This window comes from Chiloscyllium plagiosum, chromosome 6 (assembly GCF_004010195.1).
Source record: "Chiloscyllium plagiosum isolate BGI_BamShark_2017 chromosome 6, ASM401019v2, whole genome shotgun sequence".
Classification (NCBI taxonomy): Eukaryota; Metazoa; Chordata; class Chondrichthyes; order Orectolobiformes; family Hemiscylliidae; genus Chiloscyllium; species Chiloscyllium plagiosum.
This window is the reverse complement of record NC_057715.1, coordinates 27,486,587-27,500,688: the sequence shown is the minus strand read 5'-3', so window position 1 is coordinate 27,500,688 and position 14,102 is coordinate 27,486,587. Positions and strand designations below refer to the sequence as shown.

The 14,102-nt window shown below is 40.4% G+C and overlaps 1 protein-coding gene across 3 annotated transcripts in view; it reads right to left on the bottom strand.

Moving 5' to 3' along the window:
* Positions 1-13,907, bottom strand: part of uchl3 (ubiquitin carboxyl-terminal esterase L3 (ubiquitin thiolesterase)) — a 57,102-nt gene extending 43,195 nt beyond the window's left edge. The window contains exons 1-3 of one of the 3 annotated variants that reach the window (XM_043691394.1): positions 13,757-13,907; positions 13,625-13,636; positions 1,021-1,149 (exon numbers count right to left, since the gene is read on the bottom strand). In XM_043691394.1, coding sequence (XP_043547329.1) covers positions 1,021-1,149; positions 13,625-13,636; positions 13,757-13,798 — 183 coding nt within the window. In that variant the 5' untranslated portion in view covers positions 13,799-13,907. The other 2 variants (XM_043691395.1, XM_043691396.1) reach the window with 2 other exon arrangements.
* Between the last annotated feature and the right edge of the window lie 195 nt (positions 13,908-14,102).

The window sequence follows — 14,102 nt, the reverse complement described above, 5'->3', positions numbered from 1 at the left end:
AAAACTCAATCAAGTTTGTGAGACATGATTTCCCATGCACAAAGCCATGTTGACTATCCCGAATCAGTCCTTGCCTTTCCAAATACATGTACATCCTGTCCCTCAGGATTCCCTCCAACAACTTGCCCACCTCCGAGGTCAGGCTCACTGGTCTATAGTTCCCTGGCTTGTCTTTACCGCCCTCCTTAAACAGTGGCACCACATTTGCCAATCTCCAGTCTTCCAGCACCTCACCTGTGACTATCGATGATACAAATATCTCAGCAAGAGAACCTTATCAAATGCATCAATATTCATGGAGATAAGTTATGCTATTGAATACTCATGAGTGCCTATATAGGAGAGGCATACAGGGCAAACTTGGAATTTGCCATTCTTTCTTTAGAATTTAAGTATGTAGTGCATCTATGTTACATTGAACTAACTCACATCCTTCAAGAAGGCTAAACCCACCGGCGTCCACCACCAGTTTTGGCAACGGAGAGTCTACCATAATGATCTATGTGCCATTCTTAGCTTCCCTGAATGAAACAGCCAGCTCACTCCACAATTATTCAGAAAACAGCCACATTCCACATTCCTTGAACCCTGTCCTGGGCTCAGTGGAAAGTCTGCATAGAGACAACCCTGCTCTAATCATTTTACAATCCATGACTACCACCAAGAAAACCAAATTATAAAAATGTATCACCACAATGAGGAAGGAATGAGCAAGAGGAAGAGGAAGAGAGTAAAATAAAAAGTACATTCAACAGAGATTAGTCCCGAGCTCTGCAAACTATCAAACACCAGTTTACTATTCACAAGTATTATTTTTGGGAGCCTTCCCTTGAATGATTAGTGGCATATTTTATATATGAAATAATGACAACACAAAAACAGTACTGAAAAGTATACATGGAGAAAATGCAGGCCTGCACTTTAGAAGGAATATATAACATGATGTGCCTCATCTTGAGAGTCCCTTGTTGCAGCATCTTTTAGTTCAAGTGGTTACCAGACATTAAGAAAAACAAGTACCTTTTCTGTAACTGGGAAGAGTAAAAGAATCGAGCAAACGGGTCGTGGCACCAAACTCAGTAGTTCCGGATCCATTCCGAAGACGTCACCAAATTGCCAGGTGGGCAGTAATCCTAGTTGCTGCACAAACTGGTGGGAAAAATGCTTCAAGTCAATTCGACAGGTAAATTCTTTTTTACATATTCATCGTACATACAATTAAAATTCACCAAATAGAATGAAATCCACACAGAATAGTATGAGGCAAACACCCCATTGTTGCTTTAGAAAGCAAAGACTCTTACACAGTGTCAATGAAGACTTCTGGCATTCAAACAAGTGAGCATAAATTACAGTACTTGTATTTTGGGCTTCTCATGAACGCAGGTCCCAAAGCGATAAAATATTTCCAAAGTGTAGTCACTGTTATAATTTACAAAGTGCAGCAGCCAATTTGCAATAGAAATCTCCTAAAAAAAACTGCAATGGAACAAACAGCAAAACGACTGGTTTTTTTAAGTTGACAGAGGAATATAAACTGACCGAAGTATAGGGGGTAAATTGCCTGTTACTTTTCAAAACCTGATGCTAGTTTTTTTAAAATAATGACCCGAAAGGGCAGATACTGCCTCGATTTAACATCTCTTCTGCAACAAGGCACCTCCAAAAATACGGTGCTTCATCAGTGATGCACTAGGAGTCTTAGAGCTTAGATATTGTACTCAAGTCTCTGGAAAGGGTGAGCGGTCCCACAACCTTTAGACTCAGGGACTTGAGTGTTACTAACTGAGCCACAACTGGCATCTGATTACTCTTTTTAACCTCAGGAGGGCAGCAACACACACACTGATGTTTCCTTTCTAAAGTCACCACTCTCCCATCACTTATAGCCTAAGTTAACATCATAAACCATGGTTTAAAAAGCTGAAGGGCGGAACTTTGGGACAGAGGACAGGTTTTGACAGAGTAAGAGTGGGAGTAGTCTCAAACATAATATTATTGGGGTGGAGTTTCCACTTTGGGCACAACTGGCGTTTCCAGAAATAGTCACCATTTTGAAAAGGGTTCATCACCCCAACCCATAAGTTTCTACATAAACTAATTTGCATATTATTACATGCTAAATGTCACAATCAATTGAGCTGCTTTTGACAGTATTACTTCTCAATTTTCCTTGCTTAAACACAATTCTCCATAGATTTAAGAGTGTAACTAGGCAAAGTTTGATCAATACAGCTGAAACTAGAGATTCATCTTATAAAAAAAACCATACATTTTAAATCAAAGTCAACTGACCACTTGTGAGTAACTCAGTTTTAAATGAGTAAAAATGAGACAAATATATAAAACTTTGGTTTTGCCATTGGTTTACAGTATCCCCTTATTATTTTCAGAAGTTTCAAACAAAATTGTTTAAAGATGATATATTACTGGCAATATCTTTTCAGACGAACAGTTTAGTTTAAAGAATATTTGTTTAAATCAACTCTTGTCCTGTTCACTTAGCTGTGCCTGTGGCAAAAACTCCTTTTGCACAGCTATTATGAAAAGACATGACTGTCCAACTTGTGAAGCCAAGATATGATCACAAACTAACATCGCCATCTAGTGTGAATGATGAGGTGGTACCGGTGTTGGATTGGGGTGGACAAATTTAAGAATCACACAACAACAGGTTTATTTGGAAGCACTAGCTTTCAGAGCACTGCTCCTTCATCAGGTAGCTAGTGAGACAGGATCTTAAAGATAATAAGCTCCGAAAGCTAGTGCTTCCAAATAAACCTGTTGGACTAAAACCTGGTATTGTGTGCTTTTTAATCGAGTGTGAATGGAGAGCTGTTTGATTCCTCTGGTGTAAAACATTCAAGCAGCAGACTGCAATATTATCAGCACTTCCATTTCACAATTTTAAATTTGCAATGAAACAAAAACTTCCATTAGCATCTGTTTAAAATGATGGATGACTCCCGTTGTTGATTTTTGAAAATTGTTTGGATCACAGTCTCTGGTGGAAATGAACCAGGAAATTTCAATCCATCAGTGCCAATACCATTCAGCACTAGAAAGCAGCTTTTAAAATGAATGCACAACTACTTTTAGTCTATAGTCTCAACCAATTTGGGTTTTTATAGAAAAGCCATTATTTCACATATTTGGTTCCAATTTCTCCAAATATAATCTTCTTCCTTGCAGGGTACACATTTCCTTTATTTTTGGCTGGGCCTCTATTTTTTGCCTGTCCTCATTTGCCCAGGAGAGAGTTAAGAGTCAACCACATTGCCTCAGGTCCAGAGGCACATATGGGTCAGATCAGACAAGAATGGCAGAATTCTTATCCTGAAGGACATTAGTGAATTAAACAATCGACGATCGTCACCATTAGACTGTTTTCTTTTATTGCTGGTTAAAGGTAATAAGTAAACTACTGTATTGTCAAATCAAACACAGTCAACTGTCTTCACTGCTCCCCCTTTTGATAATCATATTCCATGTGAATGTCAAGAGTTCAATGTAAAACGGAATGACCTTTTTCTCCCCCTGCATGATCCAAAACTCCAACGGTGTCCCACTGACATGACATACTTCTCTCTGTGGTCCCCCACAAACTGCAATACCTGTCATATGTAGAACCAGTTCACAAGTGCCAGAAGACTAGCAGTGTTTATCTGAATGGACAACTTTTTCCAAATTTATATCTCCTGAATAAAAAGGAAATAATTAGTGAAAAACTCCAAGTTGAAGTCTACTCAACAGTCTCTTCTGTCACCACTGTTTATTTAGCTTGAACTAATTCATTCTTACAACACAACTGTATACAACTTAATTGTAGTTTTCATTAGCAGTTCCACATAACTAGAAACCACTGCCAGGAGTCGAACTGTAACTCAAGGAATTTTGCACAGTGGAATTCGCAGTTGGCATAAAGATGAATAAGTTTTCATCTACCAAGAATCTGCCGAGTAAGAAGCATCTGAGTCAATGGTTCTCCATAAACAGAATACTTTCATCACTTGACCCAGTATGTTACATTCACAGGAATGTGCTGATACTATAATCCAAGCAAAAGGCTTGACTCAGCAGAATTTGTTATAAATGATGATTTCCAATGTTTTCTGCTATCAGCTGAGAAATTGTGGTGTTCGTTGTAAGTCTTTCATGACTTCAGACTTGCAGTTTAAGTATAATCTCTTCAAAAACTGAAAGGTAGAACATTGGGACAGAGGGCAGGGTAGGAGTAAAGAATTCTCAACCATGATACTAATCACCTTTGGGTAGAGTTTCCACTTTGGGCATTTCCATAAATTGTCGCCCATTTTGAAAAGGGTTCATCACCCCTACCCCTAAGATGGGGTGGCATGGTGGCTCAGTGGTTAGCACTGCTGCCTCACCGCACCAAGGTCCCAGGTTCGATTTCAACCTCAGGTGACTGTCTGTGTGGAGTTTGAACATTCCCCCCGTGGCTGTGTAGGTTTCTTCTGGGTGCTCCGGTTTCCTCCCACAATCCAAAGATGTGCAGGTCAGGTGAACTGGTCATCCTAAATTGCCCATAGTGTTAGGTGCACTAGTCAGAGGGAAAGAGGTCTGGGTGGGTTACTCTTCAGAGGAGAAAGTGAGGTCTGCAGATGCTGGAGATCAGAGCTGAAAATGTGTTGCTGGAAAAGCGCAGATCAGGCAGCATCCAGGGAACAGGAGAATCGACGGTTCGGGCATAAGCCCTTCTTCAGGAATGAGGAAAGTTTGTCCAGCAGGCTAAGATAAAAGGTAGGGAGGAGGGACTTGGGGGAGGGGCGTCGGAAATGTGATAGGTGGAAAGAGGTCAAGATGAGGGTGATAGGTCAGACTGGGATGGGGGCGGAGAGGTCGGGAAGAAGATTGCAGGTTAGGAAGGCGGTGCTGAATTCGATGGATTTGACTGAGACAAGGTGGGGGGAGGGGAAATGAGGAAACTGGTGAAATCCGAGTTCATCCCTTGTGGTTGGAGTGTTCCTAGGCGGAAGATGAGGCGCTCTTCCTCCAACCGTCGTTTTGTTGTGGTCTGGCGATGGAGGAGTCCAAAGACCTGCATATCCTTGGTGGAGTGGGAGGGGGAATTGAAATGTTGAGCCACAGGGTGGTTGGGTTGGTTGGTCCGGGTGTCCCAGAGGTGTTCTCTGAAATGCTCCGTTCCTCATTCCTGAAGAAGGGCTTATGCCCGAAACGTCGATTCTCCTGTTCCCTGGATGCCGCCTGACCTGCTGCGCTTTTCCAGCAACACATTTTCTACTCTTCAGAGGGTCAGTGTGGATGGATTGGGCCGAAGGGTCTGATTCTGAAGGGAATTTAATCTAACTAATCTGCACAGCACCAAATGCCATGTACCAACTGAGTTGCTTTTGACAGCATTTCTCTTTAATTTGCCCATCTAAAACAAAATCCTCCATAGTTTTAAGACTGGTAACCCAAAGTTTAATCAATACAGCTGAAACTAGATTTATCTTAAAAAAAAAAGACATTTTAAACTAGTGCCAAGTGACCAATTGAGTGTGACTCAGTTTTAAATGACTGCAAATGACATATATGCAAAATTATCTTCATGTTAGACCGGCACACTGTAGTCAGATCGTGTGTACATTTTTGTAAAATATGATTCTGTTGCTGAACAAAGAGACCTTGGAATGCAGGTTCATAGCTCCTTGAAAGTAGAGTCACAGCTAGATAGGGTAGTGAAGACAGCATTTGGAACGCTTTCCTTTATTGGTCAGAGCATCGAGTATAGGAGTTGGAAGGTCATGTTGCAGCTGTACAGGACATTGGTTAGGCCACTTTTGGAATATTGCGTGCAATTCTGGTCTCCTTCCTATCAGAGGAATTTAGTGACACTTGAAAGGGTTCAGAAAAGATTTACAAGGATGTTGCCAGGATTGGAAGATTTGAGCTACTGGGAGAGATTGAAATAGCTGGAGCTGTTTTCCCTGGAGCATCGGAGGCTGAAGCGTGACCTTATAGAGGTTTATAAAATCATGAGGGGCATGGACAGAAAAAATAAACAAAGTCTCTTCTCTGGGGTTGGGGAGTCCAGAACTAGAGGGCATAAGTTTAGGGTAAGAGGGGAAAGCTATAAAAGAGACCTAAGGGGTAACATTTTCATGCAGAGGGTGGTAGGTGTACGGAATGAGCTGCCAGAAGTAGTGGTGGAGCCTCGTACAATTGCAATATTTAAAAGGCATGTGAATAGGAAGGTCTTAGAGGGATATGGGTTGGTTGCTGGCAAGTGGAATTAAATTAGGTTGGGATATCTGGTCGGCATGGACGGGTTGGACCAAAGGGTCTGTTTCTGTGCTGAACATCTCTATGACTCTATGATTCAATTCTTTGAAAATGTACCTCTCTGTGTCTTTGCACCTGAAAGACCCAGCATTGTCTTTAGTCCACAAAAGGCAGGCAGATGAGGGTATCAGTGGAAACTCCCAAAGGAAATTAATTCACCCCGTGGGTTTGACTTGCAACTAAAATTCTGAAATCTTTTGCAGTCAGTTCTGGTGATATTCAGAGGGGGTGAGGGCAGAAAACTGCACCAACTAAACCAACACTATCACGTTGTAACTCCAAGCCCCCATCTCATATATCCAGCAAACATTTACAGCCATTAGCACAAGATTCTATCCAAGCGGACACAGCATCAAGAATCTCCTGAGAATACACTTAGGAGAGACCCTTGTCAATTTGATTGAGCAGCCTACAGGAAAATTCCTATGAAGGGACATGGGGGTAGAAATACCATCCCAAAGGTCCCTGCAGTTACAAATCTGCAAAACAGGGCAAGTCCATGTTGCAAGATTTATGCAGAATTTTGGTCCAAAGCATGAGCTAAAACAACCCATTAGTCTTTGCAGTTGGAAGTTGTCTAGAAAGAAGTGAAAGGGAAAAGTAAAGATGGGCAACAGAAAACAAAACTTGGCCTTCAAAACAGACTGACTATTATTTATTCCCCATTGCTCAAGTGCCAAACAGAGATTAAGTGCAAAACTTTAATTTGTTGGAACTGCTACCTCGTGGCTTCAGTTGATACCTATAAAACAGATTTATATTTAATCTCATCTGACAAAATGTGTGTGTCAACCTGTCTTCAAGTAATTTGGGAGGAGTGTCTGTGAAACGTGTGTATAGTTTTCAAGGACACGAGGCGGGCAAGAGGCTAAGAATGCAAGAGTACGGTGACAGAACACACTGCCACCAATAGTGGGGAGTTGGTAGCTAGTGGCTGAAGTAATATTCATAAATCAGGGTCCAGGAACATGGGGATTTAGGACAACACAACATGATACAAGACAATGGACGGATGTGAAGATGAGTTATAGGTATTCGGGGCGTTTAGGAAAGACAGTAAGACTTAGCAAGGCCAGATGAATGCATCTGCAGTTTGTGCAAAGGAAGAGTAAGGTCGAAGTTACAAATTGTTTGGAGTTTGTGTTGGGTAGAAGTAGTGACAAGCAAATAAGTCATTTTTTAAAACTAAGGCTTTCAAGTAACAAAGGATGATTGAGACTTTTAGTGTGGAAGACAAATGACAATAAAAAGTTAGGAACATAGAAAATCAGTGCAGAAATAGGCCATTCAGTCCTTCGAGCCCGTACCACCATTCAATATAATCATGGCTGATCATGCAATCTCTGTATCCTATTCCACATTCTCTCCATACCCCTTGATCCCTTTAGCCACCTGGGCCACATCCAGCTCCCTCTTGAAGATATCTATATGAACTGACACCAATAGTTTCTCGTGGGAGAGAACTTCCCAGGTCCACATCTGAGTGAAGAAATTCTTCCTCACCTCAGTCCTGAATGGCTCATCCCTTATTCTTATATTGTGACCCCTTATTCTGGATTTCCCTAACATTCTTCCCGCATCTAACCTGTCCAATCCCATCAGGATTTAATCCATTTCTGTGAGATACCCCCTCATTCTTCCAAATTCCTGTGAGTACAAGTCCAGTCAATCCAGTCTTTCCTTATATGTCAGTCCTATCATCCCGGGAATCAGTCTGGTGAACTTTGTTGGGCTCTCTCAGTAACAAGCATGTCCTTCCTCAGACTAGAAGACCATAACTGCACACAATACACAAGGTATGACCTCACCAATGCCCTGTATAACTGTAGCAAGACATCCCTTCTCCTATACTCATATCCTCTCGCTATGAAAGCGAGCATGCCATTAACTTTCCTCACTGCCTGCTGCACCTGCATTGCCAACCTTCAGCGAATGTTCCACCATGACACCCAGGTCTTGCTGCGCTTCACCTTTTCCAAAGCTGCTACCATTCAGATAATAATCTGCCTTCCTGTTTCTGTGCCCAAAGTGGATAACTTCACATTTACCCACATTATATTGCACTTGCCAAGTAATTGCCCACTCAGCCAGCCTGTCCAAGTCATCCTACGCTTCCTCCTCACAGCACACACACTGCCACTCAGCTTAGTATCATCTGCAAATTTGGAGATATGGCACTCAATTCCTTCATTCAAATCGTTAATGCTGAGCAGCTGAGGTCCCATCACTGAACTTTGCTGCACCCCACTCATCACTGCCTGCCACTCTGAAAAAGACCCATTTATTCCAATTCTCTGCTTCCTGACTGTCAAACAGTTCTCTATCCATGTCAATGCATTACCTCCGATAAGATGAGCTTTAATTTTCCTTACTAATCTTTTGTGTGGAACCTTGTCAAAAGCTTTTTGAAGTCTACTGTCTGGATAACGGTAAAAGTATGGGGCTTCAGGCTCATTCACAGTCAATTGGGAGATAGTGAAGACGGCAGATGCTGGAGAGTCAGAGTGAATAAAGAATGAAGCTTTCTGAAAAATTCCAACCTGAAACATCGACTCCCCTTCTCCTCTGATGCTGCCTGACCTGCTGGGCTTTTCCCAACTCTACTCTATTTGTTCACTCACAGTCAAGGACAGCAAGATCTTGCAACATTAGGTCCATTCAGAGCATCCAAAAAGTCTCACAGCACAAAAACCTTTGGTCCAAACAGTCCATAATCCCAGACTAAGCAAGTCACACGTGCCTGAACTTGGCCCATATCGCTCCAAACCTTTCCTATTCATGAACTTATCCAAATGTCTTTTAAATGTTGTAGCTGTACCTACATCCACCATTTTCTCTGGCGGTTCATTCTAAATATAAACCACTCCTCAGAAAAGCTCCTCAACTTTTTAAAATCTTTCTCTTCTCACCTTAAAATATGCCTCTTGGTTTTGAAAGCCCCCACTCTAGGGAAAAGACCTTATCAATGCCTCTGATTTTAATAAGCCTCAACCTCCATATGAAGAAAATCCCAGTTTTCCAGTTTATATAGCTTTTCACTGTGCCTCAGTACAGGTGACAATAAATTCAATTCAATTCAATATCTCAAACCTTCCATTTCTGGCAACATCCTAGTAAGTCTTTTCTGAATCTACTCTAGTTTAATAATGCCTTCCCTAATAATAGGGCACCCAGAGGTGAGGGCACCAGAAAAGGCCTCACCCAACATCCTGTACAATCTCAACCTGACATTCCAACTCCTATACTCAGCGGTCTGAGCAATGAAAGCAAGCGTGCTTAATTCCTCCTTAACCACCCTGTCTACTTGTGACGCAAATTTGAAAGAATTATGTAGCTGAAACTCTAGGTCTCTTCAGTCTTCACAGTAGTCAGCTCAAGAAATGCTCTCTTTATCAGAATCTCAATACACAGCTGGATAACCAGGGGGCACACTTAGAATTAAGACTATGCAACAAAGCAATGTAAAGCTGACTCTAAAACCTCTGAAATAAATGCTGGGCACAGGATAAGGCAAGGAGGGATTAAGCTACTGCCATCCTTGGCAAAACGTTGTACTCACATGGTGACATGTTTACATAGGAAGCTCCCATTATAAATGGAGGACAAAAGAATTTAGAACAAAAACATAAAATGGACAGGAACAGTAACATTGAAACAGGAGTCAAATTATACCCGCATGAATTATTGCAACCCAAAGACTTCATTATGTTAGCTCTCTGTGTACAAATACCATTGTACACAAATTAGTTTAATAGATCAATTGTATAAAGCTAAACAAATAGGGAAGATGTAAATCATATAGCAAGTACTGGAATATTAAAACATTCACAAGAGATGATTTGAACTGGCAACTGAATTGGTGGCAGGTAGTCAGAGAATACTGAAGTAATTCATTCTAGAAAATATGTAAAAATTTCATGTTAGTGGACGCAGATGGTTAGAATACCAATGGCAAAACAAAATGGAGAGGATGACTTTCTATGGCTACTATAACTTGGAAGGAAGGGGAGATCTGCAAAAGGACTCTGGGAGGATAGGAAATATGTTCAAAGTATTGATTACTTGGACACCTGGATTCTAACAGCTGCCTAAGATCAGATAGATTGAGTGAATGTACAAAACTGCAGTAAATCAATTTTATTATATCCAAATGTGATATCATTCACTCTGGGCCGAAAAAGTATAGAGCAGGGTATACTCTAAATTGCTGAAAATGTGTTGCTGGAAAAGCGCAGCAGGTCAGGCAGCATCCAGGGAACAGGAGAATCGATGTTTCGGGCATAAGCCCTTCTTCAGGAATACTCTAAATTGGAAAATTCAAAATAGTGGAACCCAAACAGAGTTCATTAAAATGTCACAGACATTTAGAAAATAATCAAAAAGACTAATGGAACTCTGACCCTTATATCTAGAGGAATGCAATACCAGATGGTAGAAGCTGTGTTTTAGCTCTCCAAAGCCCAGTTTAGCCTGGAGTTAGTGCAAGGAATTTTGGCCACTGCATCTATATATCTATTGGACAGGCAAATAATTTACCTGACGAGAGGAGAAAGTTTTAAAAAGGGGTAACATTTTCACGTATGTATGGAATGAGCTGCCAGAGGAAGTAGTGGAGACTCGTACAATTACAATATTTAAAAGGCATCTGGATGGTACCTGAATAAAAAGGGTTTGGGGGATATGGGATTAGATCAGATGAATTGGACCAATGGGTCTTCTTCCATGTTGTATGACTCAAAGTAAAACTCAAATCATCACAACTGCAAGCTGAGAAAAACTCTACCTCTGATCCATTATTTTCTTTATAGTGTAAGGATGAGTGTAATCAATTTCACTTGATTCTCCAGTTCTCTCTTTCAATGTGATGGTCATAGTTTTGTTGAGTACATAAATGGGCATTGCCTGTCAACATTCTCAATGTGCTTTTACTCATTATCAATGTTAAAATGCACAGCATTAGTCAAATTTATAAATCAACACATTTGAAAATAAAACTAAAAACAGAATACCTTTCCAAGACAGAAATATCTAAAGCAGAAAATGTAGCCATAAAGTAGGCTAAGATGTTCCAGGCAAAATTGCTCAAAAACTGCCGTAGAGCCTCTCTCTACATTTCAGCAAATTTAATTCAGTTAGTAACTAAATCACACAGTCCCAGGTTTGAACAATGGTGTGTACTGGATTAGTTATCTCATGCAGTAGAGTCAATAACATTATAACAAACAGTTCAAAGTCTTCAGGTGAAGGCTGATAACATTTCCAAATTAGAAATGCCTGCTGGAAGTGGGGAGATCAGGGGTCAAATTGTATATCTTCTTCCTGTGGCAAACAATCTGCCAATGATCACTGACAAGGATCACATATGGCCATTGATTGTGCAAATGTATTACCCAGGAGACTGACATACCACAACACAGGAGAGTTTCTATACCAGGAAGGAATAAAGTAAATATGAAATTTTAAAATTCCATTCATTTTCAAATATGCAAAGGCAAAATGCTGGCAATCCAAAATAAAAACACAAAATAATGGAAATACTCAATAGGCCGGGCAGCATCTGCGGAGAGAAATAAAAACTGCAAATTGTGTTCCAGAAAGACTATTTTTAATATGTTTTACTCAGGAATGTACATTAGTCAAACTGCAGACAGTTTTACTGACTTACTGAAGTCTTATTGACTTCAGACAGAATGCAATAAAAAAAGTGTCTGATGTGAACTCAAAAACTTTAAGTGATGATTTGGTATTAATAAATTTTAAGTTCCTTAAATTAAATCCCCAAATAGCCAAAACTAAAATGTGTTTTTTTTTAAAAAGGGGACATTACAATTTTCAGACATCGCTGCAGTGTAGTACGTAATAGTGAGCTAAGTGGCAAAAAAAAATTGAAATCTCTAAAATTGGGAGAATACCTGTTTACATCCCTATCTGATCATGAGGAAAATTAGTTGATAATAATGAGGCTCAAAAGAAACTCAGCAAGTTCAGCCATATCCTCCTGTGAAACATCTATCTTTGCTTACAGTAATAAAAAACAGCTCTTTGGATCAAATCAATATCATACCAATATTACTGCATACACCCTTTGTCTGTTTGTGACCATCCACTAACAACAATGCTAATGCAGGGTATGTATAATTTAACAGCAACACTCAGAGCTATTGTTGGTCATTCTATAGATAATGGGCAACATCAATGTTGTAATATCATTGTACAGTGTAAAAATGCAGAATTTTTAAAGATTTTCTCTTTGTGAAAGGCTTGTGAAATCTTAATTGCAACAGCAGGCACTATTTGACAATGTTAGAATTCTCTTGAAATCTATCACTATTCTCCACACAATTCTCAACAAGTCAGTAATCTAAGAGTGGTGGAGGTAGGATCATTGAATACTTTTAGGTAGACAGATTCTTAGCTAATGAATGAAGCAAATGAAATTGGGGTAAGCAGGAAAGAGGAGCTGAGGGCACAAGCAGATCAGCTACGACTTTATTGAATGGTCGGGCAAGCTCAAGGGGTGGAATGGTCTACTTCTGCTCCTGAAAGGAAAAACCAGTCAAACCAGCAAATGACACACTGGCCCAATTCTTTCTGCATGCATCAAACTTGAAGTCCCGCACAGAACTGGTTCATTTCCAAGCATTGCTGGTTTTCTCTCTACTGTGTTCCTTTTACCCCATGAGGGTGGTGCCCTATAATGGAAATTAAGATGAAGTGAGTTTCCATCCAGTGAATTAAGGCAGACATTTGCTGAGTGGGGATGCACTTCAACATCAATTCTATTTTGTAAGAGTTGAGGCCACAGTCGGATCAGCCATTAAAATTAACTGAATGTGAACCAGGCTCAAGGGGTGGTATGGTCTATTTCCTGCTCCAAACAATACTATTACTAAAGACCAGGAATGAAAAACAAATATCACAGTTTTTTCACAATGGCGAAGTTCTGATTGATATGCTTGCTGGCAAGAAGAAAATTCCACTAGAATTCTGGGACATGTGGAAATTGATAAAATACAACGTAGACGTAAAACAAAAATCAATGTGCTGATGGTACTGGAACTCCATTTTGAAATATGCATGACTGGCTGAACCTTTATGCCTTATTCACCAGTGTTACTGTTTTTTTTTCCATTCTGTGTTAAATTGGCTGCCGACCATTTTGCAAGTTACTGAAATCAACAACAACCCCACCATTATTCAAAAGGGAAAAAAAAACACATTTACAAAACTCTCCAGTGGAAGTGCTCCAGAACTGATTACCAGGAGTCGAACAGCACGACTGTCTCCCCTTTGCAGCCTCTGCAGCTCCGTAACTCACCTGGTTCATGACCTAGAAAAATCAAAGAAACAATAGATCAATCAGTACTCAAAGAGAACGATAGGTACATGCAATCTACAGCGTTCATCCCAGCAGCATCGACTGGTCATTGCTTTTAAACAAAATGCATACATCAGGATTCGCTTCCAGTGGTAACCAACGTTGACACTCCATTGCTATTTTCAGTTTGATGAAGCTTCTCCAACAAACACTCTGCTTCTGCCTCTCTCCTTCCAGCAAGCCACGCTTCCGCCCAAAAAGAAAAAAAAACACCCTTTCGAAGACAATCCTTACAATTTGAAAGGAGGTGAGGGCGAATGCAAACGTCTAGCTGGAAATAAAACTCAGTGCACCATCGAAGTAATGCATGCAACAATTTAGAACAACAGATCAGGATTAGAAAAAGGCTTTAATGACACTATGGGTTCTAATTAAGGAGAATGCAAGGCTTGATATAAAATGTGTGGCTCCCTTAGCA